The sequence below is a fragment of the Bombyx mandarina genome, chromosome 07 (assembly GCF_030267445.1).
Source record: "Bombyx mandarina strain Sakado chromosome 07, ASM3026744v2".
In the NCBI taxonomy this organism is placed as follows: domain Eukaryota; kingdom Metazoa; phylum Arthropoda; class Insecta; order Lepidoptera; family Bombycidae; genus Bombyx; species Bombyx mandarina.
Genome location: NC_143214.1, coordinates 4385456 through 4400579, shown reverse-complemented (window position 1 = coordinate 4400579; position 15124 = coordinate 4385456). Strand labels below are relative to the sequence as shown.

At 38.2% G+C, this 15124-nt stretch overlaps 1 protein-coding gene across 4 annotated transcripts in view; it reads right to left on the bottom strand.

Moving 5' to 3' along the window:
• Positions 1-3865: 3865 nt before the first annotated feature.
• Ino80 (chromatin-remodeling ATPase INO80) overlaps positions 3866-15124 on the bottom strand; it is a 29959-nt gene continuing 18700 nt past the window's right edge. For 3 of the 4 annotated variants that reach the window (XM_089728633.1, XM_089728632.1, XM_089728631.1), the window contains 11 exons: positions 14609-14768; positions 13529-13656; positions 12945-13034; positions 12309-12545; positions 11101-11203; positions 10465-10544; positions 9462-9588; positions 8532-8669; positions 7210-7293; positions 6376-6476; positions 3866-6056 (listed from right to left, as the gene is read on the bottom strand). In XM_089728633.1, coding sequence (XP_089584759.1) covers positions 6379-6476; positions 7210-7293; positions 8532-8669; positions 9462-9588; positions 10465-10544; positions 11101-11203; positions 12309-12545; positions 12945-13034; positions 13529-13656; positions 14609-14768 — 1245 coding nt within the window. In that variant the 3' untranslated portion in view covers positions 3866-6056; positions 6376-6378. The remainder of the gene's footprint in view (positions 6057-6375; positions 6477-7209; positions 7294-8531; positions 8670-9461; positions 9589-10464; positions 10545-11100; positions 11204-12308; positions 12546-12944; positions 13035-13528; positions 13657-14608; positions 14769-15124) is intronic. The other variant, XR_016323307.1, reaches the window with a different exon arrangement.

Sequence of the window (15124 nt, the reverse complement as noted above, 5' to 3'; positions counted from 1 at the left end):
ATCTTGAAATTGTATTGGTTTCACAGCAAAATTTTTAGTGACTACTTAACTTGCTTGAAAGTGAAGAAATACTCTCAAAATCCATTAATTTGTAACTCGCACTCGCACATACAATAATCGAGAGGCTCACTTCGGTAAAGCTATTCGATACATGAGACAGCAACATAAACAAACCTTCTCTCTCCCACAAAATGGGATTCATAAGTTTACCACTAGGTGGCACTAATACAACCTCACACAAATTAAACATAACATTAACATCGACTGAGTAATTAAAAAACCTCGCACTAAACACAGGTACATTACCCATTACCCGACTAACTATAAATATCGTTAGAAAGCTTGGCATTACAATTAAACGCCTTAAAAAACAACCTTGCGTGCTACCAATATAAGAGAAAAAATTATCGCTTCTCAAGATGAATAAACGTCCTGCAAATTGAGTAACTCACACTCAGAGCTCCGCACGTTTCACCGTGAAGAGCGTACACTCGATGCGAGTCATTCGATTCGATTTTTGAAACTCGCACTAAGCCCACTGAACCATGCATCCGATTGACTTGAAACTTGGTATCCACGTAGAAAATACATGTACTTAATGGATAGGCTAATATTTATATCTGTGTTGGACTCCTTGATAATAATGACAATAAATAATAATGTTAATTTTAAATGCCCAGCGAAACGGGCAAGTACGGCTAGTATTCTTATAAAGTGAGATTTAATTTTTTTTAGAGGTCCCGTAATTTACTTTTATATTCATTCCAAGATATTCACAGAATAGCTTCTCTCTCGACCTCTTGTAATAAATCTACGTTGCGCAATAAACATGGAAGATTGACGTATTAATCGCAACGGGCAATTAGGAAACAATGGTTAGATACACATGTAGTCTGTAGACAGGTAATCACAGCTATTGTTACATCAACTCAGCCTTGACCCAGAGACGACTCACTTGTTGCTTTTTGTATCACGTAAGAATATCTCTGTGCGTATTATGACGCAGGTTTAATTTGGTTGTTTAGTTAGGTTTATGTATGTGTATGTCTTTATCTTTTTTTTTATTGCTTAGATGGGTGGACGAGCTCACAGCCCACCATAGACATCTACAACGTAAATCCGCCACCCACCTTGAGATATAAGTTCTAAGGTCTCAAATATAGTTACGACGGCTGCCCCACCCTTCAAACCGAAACGCAATACTGCTTCACAACAGAAATAAGCAGGGCGTTTGTACCTACCCGCGCGGACTCACAAGAGGTCCTATTTGTAGGCAGACGAGCATACGGCTCATCTGATTGTGGTTGGTGTCCGTCGCTAATGTACGTTAGTAATGTCAAGGGTACAGACAAATCGCTCACTACCGTGCCTGCTTTAAAGGGCTGACTGTCTTAAATGGCCTGTTACTCAATCTGCAAAGGGTACAAAAACATTTTTTTATTTATTCTAATAGGTTTTTTTACAAGCGCTCAGGACTTAGTCTGGGAGAATGAGATAGAAATACTTTTGAAGGCTTTACTACTACCGCGGACTTAGCCTGGGAGAATATACATAAGATAGAAATACCTACTTTTGAAGGCTTCACCGAAGGCTACCGCGTGCAAACTGTGCATTTTTTTTTCCACAAAACATCGTTTTAAGCAGTTTAGTCAATTTTGCCGGTCTAAGTGGTTACGGTGGGATCCATAGATATCACAATCAGAATGGCGCTACCCAACCTGAGCTATAAGTTTGAAGAATCTACTACATTAAAACCTGTTTTTTTTTCAATTACTTAATCCCCAGGCGTTTTTAAAGCATCGTGAATTTATCACCGCGGAGTTTCATCGCATTTGAGAAGTATCGACAAGAATATATAGGATTACTCTTTCTTTTTTTTGCATAGACGGGTGTAATAGCTCACGTCAATCTGGTATTGAAATTACCGAAGCTCGTAAACGTCACAAGATGAATACCGTCTCGACCTTGAAATATGAGATCTGTCTCATTATATAGTATAACGGCTCTCGTACCCTACAAATCGGAACGCATCACGGCTTCGCGTCAGATATAAGAACAAACGGTGGTACTTGCAATAGGTATACCTAATAGGTTGGGGAAAAAGTCTTTTCGCTTTATATTGGTATCATTAAGTTTAAATTTTAATGAAGATAATTCCAAATTCAAATTAGGAAAATGTGTGATTTTTATTTATTTTTAGTCCTGTCAAGATGAGTGAATCTAATGAAGAAATCCGATACATTTAAAAATTTTACTACAAAAAAGATAAAAATGCAACGCAAGCCGCGAAAAAAATTTGTGATGTTTATGGACCTAGTGCAGTGTCTGTGAGAGTAGCACAAATTTGGTTGAAGCGTTTTCAATCCCGAAATGTTGATGTCACAGATACACGTCGCTCTGGTCGCCCTATTAATGATAAAATGGATGCCATTTTTGAAAAAGTGGAGCAAGATCAGCACACTAAAGAACTGGGAATTGACCACAAAACAGTTTTGGCGCATTTGAAAAAAACTGGGTTCACAAAAAAGCTCGATATCTGGGTACCTCACGAGCTCACTGAAAGAAACATAATGAACCGTGTACTCATTTGTGATTCTTTATTACGACGTAATGAAACCGAACCATTTTTGAAGAAGTTGATAACTGGAGATGAAAAGTGGATCACGTACGACAAGAACGTACGAAAAGGGTCGTGGTCAAAGGCCAGTCAGCCTTCACAGACTGTGGCGAAACCCGGGTTAACTCGCAACAAGGTGATGCTGTGTGTGTGGTGGGATTGGAAGGGCATTATTCATTATGAGCTGTTACCACCAGGCAGGACCATCGATTCTGAACTCTACTGCGGACAACTGATGAGATTAAAGCAAGAAGTTGAGAGAAAGCGGCCGAAATTAATCAACAGAAGGGGTGTGGTTTTTCATCCTGATAACGCTAGACCTCACAAATCTTTAGCAACTCAGCAAAAATTAAGAGAGCTTGGCTGGAAGGTGTTAATGCATCCGCCGTTTAGTCGTGAGCTTGCACCTTCAGATTTCTACCTGTTTCGGTCTCTTCAGAATTATTTAGGCAAGGTCAGGTTAACATCACGAGAGTACTGCCAAAACCAATTGTCGCGGTATTTTGATCAGAAGCCCCAAAATTTCTATAGCAATGAGATCATGTAGGTAGGGACCTACAAGATGGCAAAAAGTTATCGAACAAAATGGTACCTACATACTTTAGTTAAATGTAAATAGACTATATTAAAAAAATTTGTGAATTTTCTTAAAAAATGCGAAGAAACTTTTTCCCCAATCTATTATGAAGTTGCCATTTTTGGATACTGGCCATTTCAAAGCTAGTTTATGTACATATAGCTGATACCTAATTAAATTTAAATTCAAATAAAAAATTTAAAAAATTCCATTTTTAAATTCAGTCATTTGTTTACTGATTCGTTTTTGGTTTTTTCGGCACATTTGTATATATTTCATAAATACTAACACTATAAAAATACATGTAATTAGAGAATACGAGTTCCGATGCGGTACGTAGTAATGTCCCTACGTGACTTCTTCAAGAAGGACATTGAAAAATTACCACTGCGCTAGCAGTAATGCATCGTTACCATCGGTTCCTATTTTGATTAATATAAATAGAAATTATTATAATAAAAATTATACATATTTGTTTATACTAAACAGCAATTTCGTAGGTAAGCCCTTGATTTAATATGAACATCACTAAATGATCTATCCGTCCGTTAATCTTAGATCTTAGACCAATATCTTAGATCTTTTTTTGTTATTTCAATTCTTTTAGAGTACGTTTTAATAAAACCGTTTTTTCAGTACCCGAACTAATTAAGAAAATAAAAGTCATCCACAATTTCAACACGGTCGTTTTATTAATACCTGCATATTAAACATATTTGCGTAAGTAATCTAATTACTATATTATTTACATAAATATTTTTTTTACACGTAAAACTTCAATCTTCGTTGATTCGTTTTGTTATACGAATACAAAAAAATATATATTCTAAAGTTATTGTGGTTTCTTCTTCTTCTTCGGCTATCGCAAATTTTAGACATGAATTTCTTTAACACATGCATGCCCACGTAATGTAATGTAATTTTAAACTTATTTTGACCCCAATATTAAATCTAAGGCGAAAATAGTCGACCATAAGAATTGGCGTTTCCAGATTTCGTAGCCAAACGTCCTCTGGTATAGTAGTCAGTATATTTCCCTTGTTCAATTTTCCTCAAGAAGAAATCTCCTGTTTCCCACTTTCCTCCTCCCCCTTCCCTTCCCTCCATCACCTTGATGCTGAAGGCTGCGACTCAATGCTCAAGTTAACTCAGTAAAGAAATGATGTTCTATCTACTCGCGCTGTTTGATTCTCTTACTGTCTCTTTCACATTTTCTTTTTCTACCTAATCTGAGAGCCTTGAGAGGCTATTTCAGTGTAACCTTAACTAGTAGGTGAGCTCAAGGGGCTCAAACCTGAGGAGGTTGCTAAACGAACCCTAGCAATCCTTTACAATATTGATTACGATCACATTAACTATATAAAGATTATTTACTACTGACATTTGCTTATGGGAATATAAATTTTTTTTTTCATAATAAAACCATTTCACATTTTAATGAAGAAAGTTATTTAATTCCCAATCTATCTATCTATCTTTTAGCCCTGAGATGTCCCATGCTGGACATTGGGGTCTTCCAAACCTTGCCACAAGGACCCGTCCTGCGCTGCTTGGACTGAGCGGATTCTCTCAAACCTCAATAGGTCGTCGGTCTACCTTGTCAGAAGACTAATTACCAATATTCTTAATCAAATATGTTTGACTTTTTTCTCAATTGACGTCATCATCGACTTTATTATACTTTATTCAAACAGATACTTTATTAATCTATATTTTTGTATAATCTGTATACGTGAGTTTTTGTTTGATGACTTTTTGGCGGGAACGCGAGGAGTGAAGTTGTGTGATTTGTTTTATTTTGTTTATTTAGTGTTTTTTCGGGTTTAAATGTGTAATAATGGTGGTTTATTAACTGTTTAATATCTGTGAAAGTGCACAAATGTGGGAAAACGAAACAAAGCCGCTGGACGTAACTTCTCGGGATCCTCCAAAAAGTCCACTGAAATAATCTTAGTAAATGACCACCATTTTACTGAGATTATATTTCATCCCATATCATCTCAATTCATTTCATTTAATTTCATCCCAGTTGATTAGTGTCTCAAATTAATAATCTTCATTTCATTTCACTCCATAATATCATTTTTTATAAAAATATGAATAATATAAATTAAAATAAGACGTGACTTAAAGGTCTCAGTTACCAGGTCATAAAATCTCTTAAAAAAAATGAGTTTTTGTTTTACTCCTAATAATAACCCCAAAACAATTTTCACATTTCGACTCGAAACATGAAGGCAGTAATGACTTGAATATTTTTAAGACTATATTATGCGGTCTATAACAATCCAAACATGTTTTCAGAGATCTTTTTACAGAGATTGAACGGGTGATATAGGCAATGGCTACCACTTTTTTATGCCATTGATGACGTCACTACGTTGAAAAGCAATGACGCTTTCAATTAATTATTAAAAAATAACCAAGGTGAGCTTTTAAAAAAAAAATTGAAATTACATTTTTAAATTAGTCTATATTAACTAGAATTTTTTTAATAACACAATTTACTTAATATACCTATTGATTTTCAATCAAGCAATTTCACTCGTGTAAGTGAAAATTCGAGTTCACATCTCTCAGATCAAGTGGCTGCATTGTGACAACTATGACCTCTAACTACATTCAACTCAAAAACAAAGTTCATAGCGAAGTTTTGGTATCAAGTACATTACGCATGTTGCACATCTCTAGCATCATTACTAAGCTTACCGTTCTGATCAACAACACCAATAATACAACAAGTCAGGGTATGTTAAGTTATAATTTATGAGCGCGTTATTTCATTAAGCTGTCGCCGGGGAGGGCGGCCGCGTTTGGACAGGAGCCGGAAGCGAGCGAACCCTCATCCGACACCGGACGCTCCTGAAAAACAAATGTATAGTGAATGTTTGGTAAAATGGTGGTCATTTACTGAGACTTTTTCAGTGGACTTTTTGGAGGATCCCGAGAAGAGGTCCAGCGGCTTTTGTTTCATTTTCCCACATTTGTGGACTTTCACAGATACTAAACAGTTAATAAACCACCGTTATTACTACACATTTAAACCTGAAGAAACACTAAATAGATAAAATAAAACAAATCACACAACTTCAGTATTCGCGTTCCCGCCAAAAAGTCCCCAGACACGACTAGATGCTATTGGTTAGTTAGCGTTAGTGGGGGAGGCGGTTGTGGTACGTACCGGTCAGGGTGGCGGCGCGAGCGGCACCAGCAGGGGCTCGCGGGGGCGGCGCGGGCGGCGGGAGGGACCACGCGGCGCCGCACTGCGCAGCCGGGGACGACCTGCAACACGCCCACGTCACGTGCAATGAAAATATATCGATCTCTCTCTTTTTCTCTCTCTCCCTCTCTCTTTTACGATGACGATCGATTATTTGATAGCTAACAATAACATTAAAATGAGTATTCGCGAGTCATAAACAAAATCACAAGGTAGTCTTACGGTTCAATCTCGCGTTGTTTATTGTCATTACTATATTATTAGTTGGCACAATATTCAAAGGTCGATGAATAATAAATAACAACTAAGTCGTCCGGTGATAATCTAAACGACGAAAATAAAATAATTAAAATGTAACATTGTACCGTTAAAGTAATAAAACAACGAATTAACTTCACGATTACTGTGTAAATCTATATATATAAAAATGAAGTGCTGTTCGTTAGTCTCGCTAAAACTTGAGAACGGCTGGACCGCTTTGGCTAATTTTGGTCTTGAATTATTTGTGGAAGTCCAGTGAAGGTTTAAAAGGTAAATAAATATGAAAATGCTCGGAAATAAATAAAAATAACAAATTTTGTTTTTCCTTTGATGTGACCCCGGCGAACGGATTCCTTATATTTGTTTTAAGTTTATTTTATACAAAAGTTTAGGTCTTTTATTTATCGATTGAGGCACTACCAAGTCTGCCGGGTCAGCTAGTAAACAATAATTATTAAGATCTTCTCCCACAATTCCCCATGTACAAGACAAGCAAATTTTTTATTATTGATTACAACACTATAACGATATTACCTGGTCCACGTCGACCGCGACTTGGTTCGACCGGCACCGGTACCTCGGGCTCGAGGGGCGCATCGGACTCCAACAACGCTGCTCCTGTACGAAATAATGATTCCTTTATCAATTTCCTATTCAATACATTTTTTGAAGTGAAACTTCTAATGTGACTTCCAACAAGGTTGCTTTTTTTTATACTTATTTTAGCATGAGGATGATAGTTTGAGGATGACCTTTCACAATGCGAAACTCGTTGGACTGAGTTCGTGTGTACCAGATAAACTTTTTTTTCTGGTATTGTTTTAGTTCTTATAAGCCATGTCATGGTTAACCTGATGGATAGTAGCCATTGCCCCTTTTTCAACCTATTCGAGTAACCTCGAGGGGTTATTCTAGATTCACCGAACTAGTTGGTGAGCTCACGCGGCTCAAACCGGGAGTGTTGCTAACACTGGCACTAGCAAGAGCAGTGCTTCGCAGAATCTACCACCGGATTGGAAATGCGACCCACTGAGAAGATCCGGCGAGAAAGTCAGCGCGCTGTCTGTGGAACAAAGTTGCGTTAAACGTTTAACGCTACCATACTAGAAAGGGACAGAGCGAGAGTGAATGTGCGGCACTCGAACACATGCGCATAGTGTACCTGTTACAGGCCATCGCGAGCGTTAGCAACGAGTAGCATCCAATATTCTAATTAAGTATTTAAAAAAATATATACATTTATTTTTCTATCTATAATTTTAATAAAATAATTTAAAAATGAAGAAAACCATAGAAATCGAAAAATAAATTTCACTTCATTCACGTACACCAAGTTGCACGCGCACCGTTTTTTTTTATTGCGAAGACGATTGAACAATTCCGTGAATTTCTCGTCGATTCTTATCGGTGGTGAAGCCGTGAAGACTTAAGAGCACCAATTCGATTATTTTTTTAATTTTTGGAACTAAGTTCCTTATGGGACGATACGGTTAGGGTACCGGGAAAAAACGTCCGTAACGTAAGATTGTTATTATTTATGTATAGTCTTAGTATGATGTCTATACAATGTTTAATGTATAGTCTACGTGATGACGGTTATTATTATTATTATTTTTTATAAATCATTGTGAATAAAATAAAGTTGATAACTTTGTAAAGTATATTTTTTTTTATCTATAAAAAAATCATAATAAAAAATGTATACCCGAATAATTATTTTCTTTATACCTCGAATGGAACTTAAAATTAATATTTTTATAATAAGAAACTTCGTTCCTATTCGGTGTCCTAAGACACCACACATATTTTTCTTTTGTTTTGATGATACAACACCCTGTATAATGATTTACACGTACCTGCGGCGAGCGCGTTGTTGTCGGGCGCGGGCTGCGGGCGGCGCGAGGCGCAGTGTCGGGAGCCGCGCGGGCGGCCGCGCCGCGACCCGCGACTCCCGCGGCTGCCCGACCACGACGGACGGAACGACGGCGAGTATGCTGACAAATGACGTCACAGATTTAGTACCAAATAGGGGTTCGTAAGTTTTCTTAATAATGTAAGAGGTCAAACGAGTCAAACGACATTACGATGCAGTCGTCGTGGCTTAAAGGATAAGACGCCCGGCGCATTCGTATCGAGCGATGCGAGCAGAAAGGTACTAAATTTTTCTAATGAAATAAGTTAAAGTCCACGGTTAAGGAATAGCATCGTCTATTTCTGATGTGAAGCAGTAATGCTTTCCGGTTTGTAGGGTGGGGCAGCCGTTGTACTGTTACAAGTGAGACCTTAGAACGCATATCTCAAGGTGGGTGGCGGCATTTACGTTGTAAATGTATATGGGGTCCGGTAACCACTCAACACCAGATGGGCCATGAGCTCGTCCCATCTAAGCAGTAAAAATAAAAAAACTTCAACTATAAAAAAAAATTCATATAAGTATATCGCGTCGCTGAGTAAAAAAGTTGAGAGCCGCTGGACTAGAGTATTTAAAATTAAAATTTGTTATACATATCGACGCACGTGACTAAGCGACAATGCGTGAACTTTACAGTAGACTATTTTAAAGTTGAAATACCTGAAAAAAAATATATTTTAACGAATCTAGCTGTAGGATTGAAATGATTTTAATAGACCTAGAAATTTTTTTTTTTGCGCATCGTATAATGTTATTGCCTATTATTTATGTACAAAGCAGTTATTGTCGCTTAGTCACGTTTGCCTTTCAAGCGTCGATATGTACTTAGAAAGGCATGTCAGGTAGTGATATGTGTGGGGGGGGGGCAACTCACAGGTGGGGGTGGGGGGCTGCGAGGGCACGTCCACTACCAGACCGTCGCTCTCGTCGTCGACTTGCAGGGGGCTGCCGGGCTCCGACGCGGAATCCCTGGGCCGTTTCACTTCCACCGGCGGCGACGACTGCACAAACACGAATCAAACTGTATTCGATACCACTTGAATAAAAGTTAAATTTCCTTTTTACACTTAAAATAGGAAGCATGAAAATAAAAAATAAAAAAAAAGATTACGAAGATCGAAGATTACGAAGAACACGCAAGGTTATCCAACCCCAATTTAGGATTCTCTGTGTTATCGGTACCGCAGACTGATAAACGTATGTATATATGTTTAAATATAAACATTTATTACGGTAGGCATCGGTTTGGCCCCTGGCATTGTTTAAGTCCATGGGCGACGGTAACCACTTACCATCAAGTGGGCCGTGTGCTCGTCTGCCTACAAGAACGATAAAAAAAATGTATTTCTTAGTTGGCTAAACGAGCTCACGGCCCACCTAGTGTTAAGTGGTTACCGGAGCCCGTAGACATCTACAACGTAAATGGCGCCACCTACCTCGAGACATAAGTTCTAAGTTTTAACAGTACAACGGCTACCCCACCCTTCAAACCCAAACGCATTACTGCTTCACGGCAGAAATAAGCAGGGTGGTAGTACCTAGATACCTTGGGCTACGCAAAATTAAAATACAGATAATAAACATTCAGACAAAGAGCAAACAAACCTGTTCATCGAACTAATGTCTGCCCGATGTGAGAATCGAACCCACGACCTTCGGCGCAACAGTTAGAGCGACTAACCACTGCACCAACGAGTCATAAGGGATTTTTCTTTACTTCCCTTGATCTTGGTCCATATGTTAGGTTAAAGTAATAAAACTATTTTATTATCACCTGGTCTTGAAGTTGCCGAAATATTCGTTGTGCGACTCCGTTAGGTAGGTGGATAATTGAGCTGATAAAAAGCGAGACACGAGCGACATTATTGTGTACTTACAATAGCACTGGGCAGGATTCCGAGCTTTCTCTTGCGTTCTCTCTCTTCAAACATCTTCTTCTCTTCGGACTTCTGTCGATCTGAACGGAAAAATATTTAATTTAACATTGAAGATACTATAAACTGTTTTTCCATGGATTTTTTTAACTTAACTTTTGTTATTTCTCGACATGCGATATAATATTGTGTACTAAAAAATGTTATTACGTTGTTCTACCTATGGACTCCGGTGAACGCTTTAGGTATTTTTAATATCCTAAGCCTGCTAGGTCTACTCTAATCTAGGTCCCTAAGCCTGCTCCTAGTGTTAGGCAAAGGTTATTGGATCTGAGGGATCCGTAAGGACGTGAGTTTAACATCTGTGAAAGTACACGAGCGTGGGAAAATGAAACAAAGTCGCTGGACGTAGCTTCTCGAGTTCTTCCAAAAAGTCCACTGAATAAGCCTCAGTAAGTTTACGGAGACTTTATCTCTATCGTTTCATTAATTAAAGTTTCGTTAAGTCTCTAATTAACCAACATTATCATAATTTTTCATATAACAGAACATAAGAAATAAGGCTTGGCTTAAAGGTCTCGTTGCCGGGTCATAAAATCATTTAAAAAAATGAGTTTATATATATATACCGATCCTCACATTTGAGTTCAATTTCCTCGTCGTCCAACAGCAGCGATACAACTTCCTTAGGTTTCAAGGTGTCCGGTTTGAAATTGCCACCGCTGATCACCATTCTTTGGATCTAAAGCAAATTATAACGCTTAGTACATGTACACTGTCTAAAAATCAATCACAGTAAAACCAAAGTGATGATTGTGGATCGAACCAACAGCCTTGAACTAACGGGAACGCTGAACCTTGACATCGTGAGCGACTTCGTCTACCTAGGGTCTAACATTAATAACACAGGATCATGCGAAAAAGAGATAAGGAGACGTATAGGGATGGCCAAAAATGCAATGTCCCAGCTGCATAAGATATGGAGAGACCGTAACATCACGCGAAAAACTAAAACCAAATTGGTGAGTTCGCTAGTTTTCTCCATATTCAGTTATGGCGCGGAGACCTGGACAATGAAGAAGGCCGACAGAGACCGAATAGACGCTTTTGAAATGTGGTGTTGGAGAAAAATGCTACAGATTCCATGGACCGCCTTTCGCACCAACGTGTCTATTCTGAGAGAGCTTCATATCAAAGCCAGACTCTCCACTATATGCCTTCGTAGGGTGCTGGAATTCTTCGGACATATTGCTCGTAAAGAGGGTCACAATCTTGAACAGCTGATGGTGACAGGAAAGGTAGATGGCAAACGTCCCAGAGGACGCAGTCCCACGAGATGGTCGGACCAAATACGATCTTCTCTGAGCATCAATTTCCATAATGCCCTTCATGAAGCAAAGGATCGCGGCAGATGGAGGGAAGTCGTATGGGAGAAACTGATGCAGCGGGGGAGTCTCGACCCTCAGTAATGAGGAAAACGACGCGAAGAAGACATGTACACTAATAACATCGGTAGCCGCTTAACGACAGCCGGACAATGAGTTCGTTAGCTACAGTACCCAATATAATAAATGCTTACAATTTGTATGTATTATCTATTGTATTGTATTACGTCTCATGCACTTTACTAACATGACCGAAATAGACAGATGGTACCTGCATTTTTCTATTGTTTCGTATCTAGATTTCCCAGCACTAGTACCTACCTACGTTTCCTTTCTAGGCATATCAAGATTTCCCATCACCAGCACTTACCTACGTTTCGTATCTTATATCAAGTTTTTCCAGCACTAGCACCTACTTTGGTTTAGTACATACCTCACCGCGGCGTTTAAACATTAAATTACCTCACTCTTCTCCCTGGCCCGTTGCATTATTCTCTCCTCGATGGTTCCTTTACAAATCAGCCTGTAGACTGTGACCTGTTTGGTCTGCCCCAAACGATGAGCCCGGTCCATGGCCTGCTGATCAACTGTCGGATTCCAGTCCGAATCGTAGAATATAACCGTATCGGCAGCCGTCAAGTTGATGCCCAGACCTCCGGCTCGAGTGGACAGAAGGAACACGAATATATCCGTCCGGGCCTATAAGTGAAATGCTTTCTTATGATAGTGACGATACTTGAATACAACATGCATCACTAATATTATGATCTTCTTCGACTGGGTTGTTCCTTTCAAAAGATCGGTATCGTAATTTGGTTTTTAAATCAATTGTACTAGTATTTTTTGATCCAAGTAAACAATATTAGTTAGTTTTTAGGGACTTTAATTAATATATTTTACTGTTTATATCTATTTTTATAAATATTTATAAATATTTTAAAAGAATCTCAACCCATGACGTCACGTATGGCTAGTTGTGGGACTAGTCTATTATGGCATAACTTATTTAACGCATCGAGCATTGTGACCACAAATGACGTCACAGATAATGAAGGTTCATTCAGACGCGTCCAAGTTTCATTATAGTTATATTCATACCTGGAAATCAGCCACCATGTCCCGTCTGGCGGAGATCTTGCTGGAGCCATCCAGCCGCATGTACTTGTGTTTACGATGCCACATGTATTCCTGTACACGAACAATATTTTTCACATCTTAAATCTTATCACAACAAAAGTACATTTTGTGTATTTCACCATGTATTTGACACACACACACGCATGCATACTATTTGTTCATTGTCAAACTTTTCTTATTGCTTATAGTCGTCAAATTGAGAATAGTTTCAATATTGTTTGTCTTTATTAATATTTTTCTAAAGTGTCTAAATCTAAAGTGGAGCAGGAGCTAGGGGTCTTGGGCATGACGTGGGAGGAGCTAGAACAGACTGCCCAAGACCGATGTAAATGGAAAAATTTGATTAGAGCCCTACACCCCAGCAGAGGGTAATAGGAAAGAATGATGATGATGATGAAAGTGTAGTCTTGGCGAAATCTGTGATTATAGAAGTATAATAGACTTTGACAATAGAATCATAATAGTGTATTTATAATTTCAATTAATTATAGTTGAATTTCGACTACCGGGTGACCAATAGTGTTTATTAACACAGAACTTATTACCTCTAACAAATCAATCATCTTCGTCATTTGACTGTAGATGAGAACGCGATGGCCGCGCTCCTTTAGCCTCTTCAGAAGCGAGTCCAGAACCGTCAGCTTTCCAGCGTCGCTCACCAACTGGTTCTTATCTATTGGAGCGGAATTTAATGGTAGACGTAGTTGTAATTCACACAATTTTTTTATTGCTTATATGGGTGGACGAGCTCACAACCCACCTGGTGTTAAGTGTTTACTGGAGTCCAGACATCTACAGCCCCTTTTAACGAAAATTCCACGGACGAAGGAGAATGAAATTTCCCACACTTATAGAGAATATACAGGAGTGCAGAATGTTAATATTTTTTTAATTGACAATAAATGGGCCACTAAATCAATTAAAAAAAACATTACACACACTACCATATATTTGACACACACAGACGCATTTATACTCTTTTTTTTGTTGTTACAGTCTGTGGTGAGAATTGATTAATATTGTTTGCCTTTAATATTATTTGTCTATAGTTTAGTCTTGGCGAAATCTGTGATTATAGAAGTGTGATGATAGTCTTTGACAATAGAACCCTAATAATGTTCAAACTTATAATTTCAATATATAGTCGAATAAATTCAATATATAGTCAGTATATCGATAAATAGTCAGTATATCGATAAGTCAAAATAAATCCAGTTTTCTATCGACCAAAAACAAAATTTATAAGAAATCACTTGCTATTTTAAAATGTTTGACATTCGTGCTAGTATTAGTATTAATAAATGTTAGTTGATGTATTGGTAACTGATAAAAATTCAAACAGCTTAATTCAATACACTAGCATTTTGTTTAATGATTTTTTTGCAGTTAATTCGGGATTTTTTTAAACAAAACGAAAAATATTCAATATCTCGATAACGATACACTTTAGTATTAGGGACATTCGGGTTAATTTTGTTGGAAATTATATGTATTATCACATCCGAAGAGGAATACGTCGAATTACAAGTCACCCTGTATAGTCAGTATTCAGTATATCGAATAAATTAAATATATAGTCAAATTTCGACTACCGGGGGTCCACTAGTTAAATTAGTCTGCCATACCGGGTACTTGTATAGTCGCCCATCCGTAGGGCGGCCTGCTCGCCGCGCACAGCCGGCCCAACGTCTCGCACCCCGCCCTGCACTCGGCGTGCCGGTGCCGCGTCATGTAGTACGCGAAGCTGCGCGACGACGCGAACGGAGTCAGCGTGCTCGCGCAGACCTGCACCCAACGTTCTCTCCATTTTTTAATACGCTTTTATTAGCTTCAGACGTATGTATGTTAGTATGTAACGGAATCTTTGAACGTGATTTTGACCCCCTTCAAAACGTCGGATTAGCTCGAATTTTGGTATACTTATTAAGGACCGATGACAGTTCAATATTAAAAAAAATTGAAAAAATAAGTTGAAAAAATTTTAATTCAACTAAAAAAGGAAAAATAAATAATAGTTTAAACAAACTAAAAAAATACACTTTAAAAATGGGGTAATTTTCAGGATATTAACAAAATAACCCTTCTACTCACATCTGTTCATAAAATATTTATAACTACTGATACCAGGGCTTGGCTTGGCT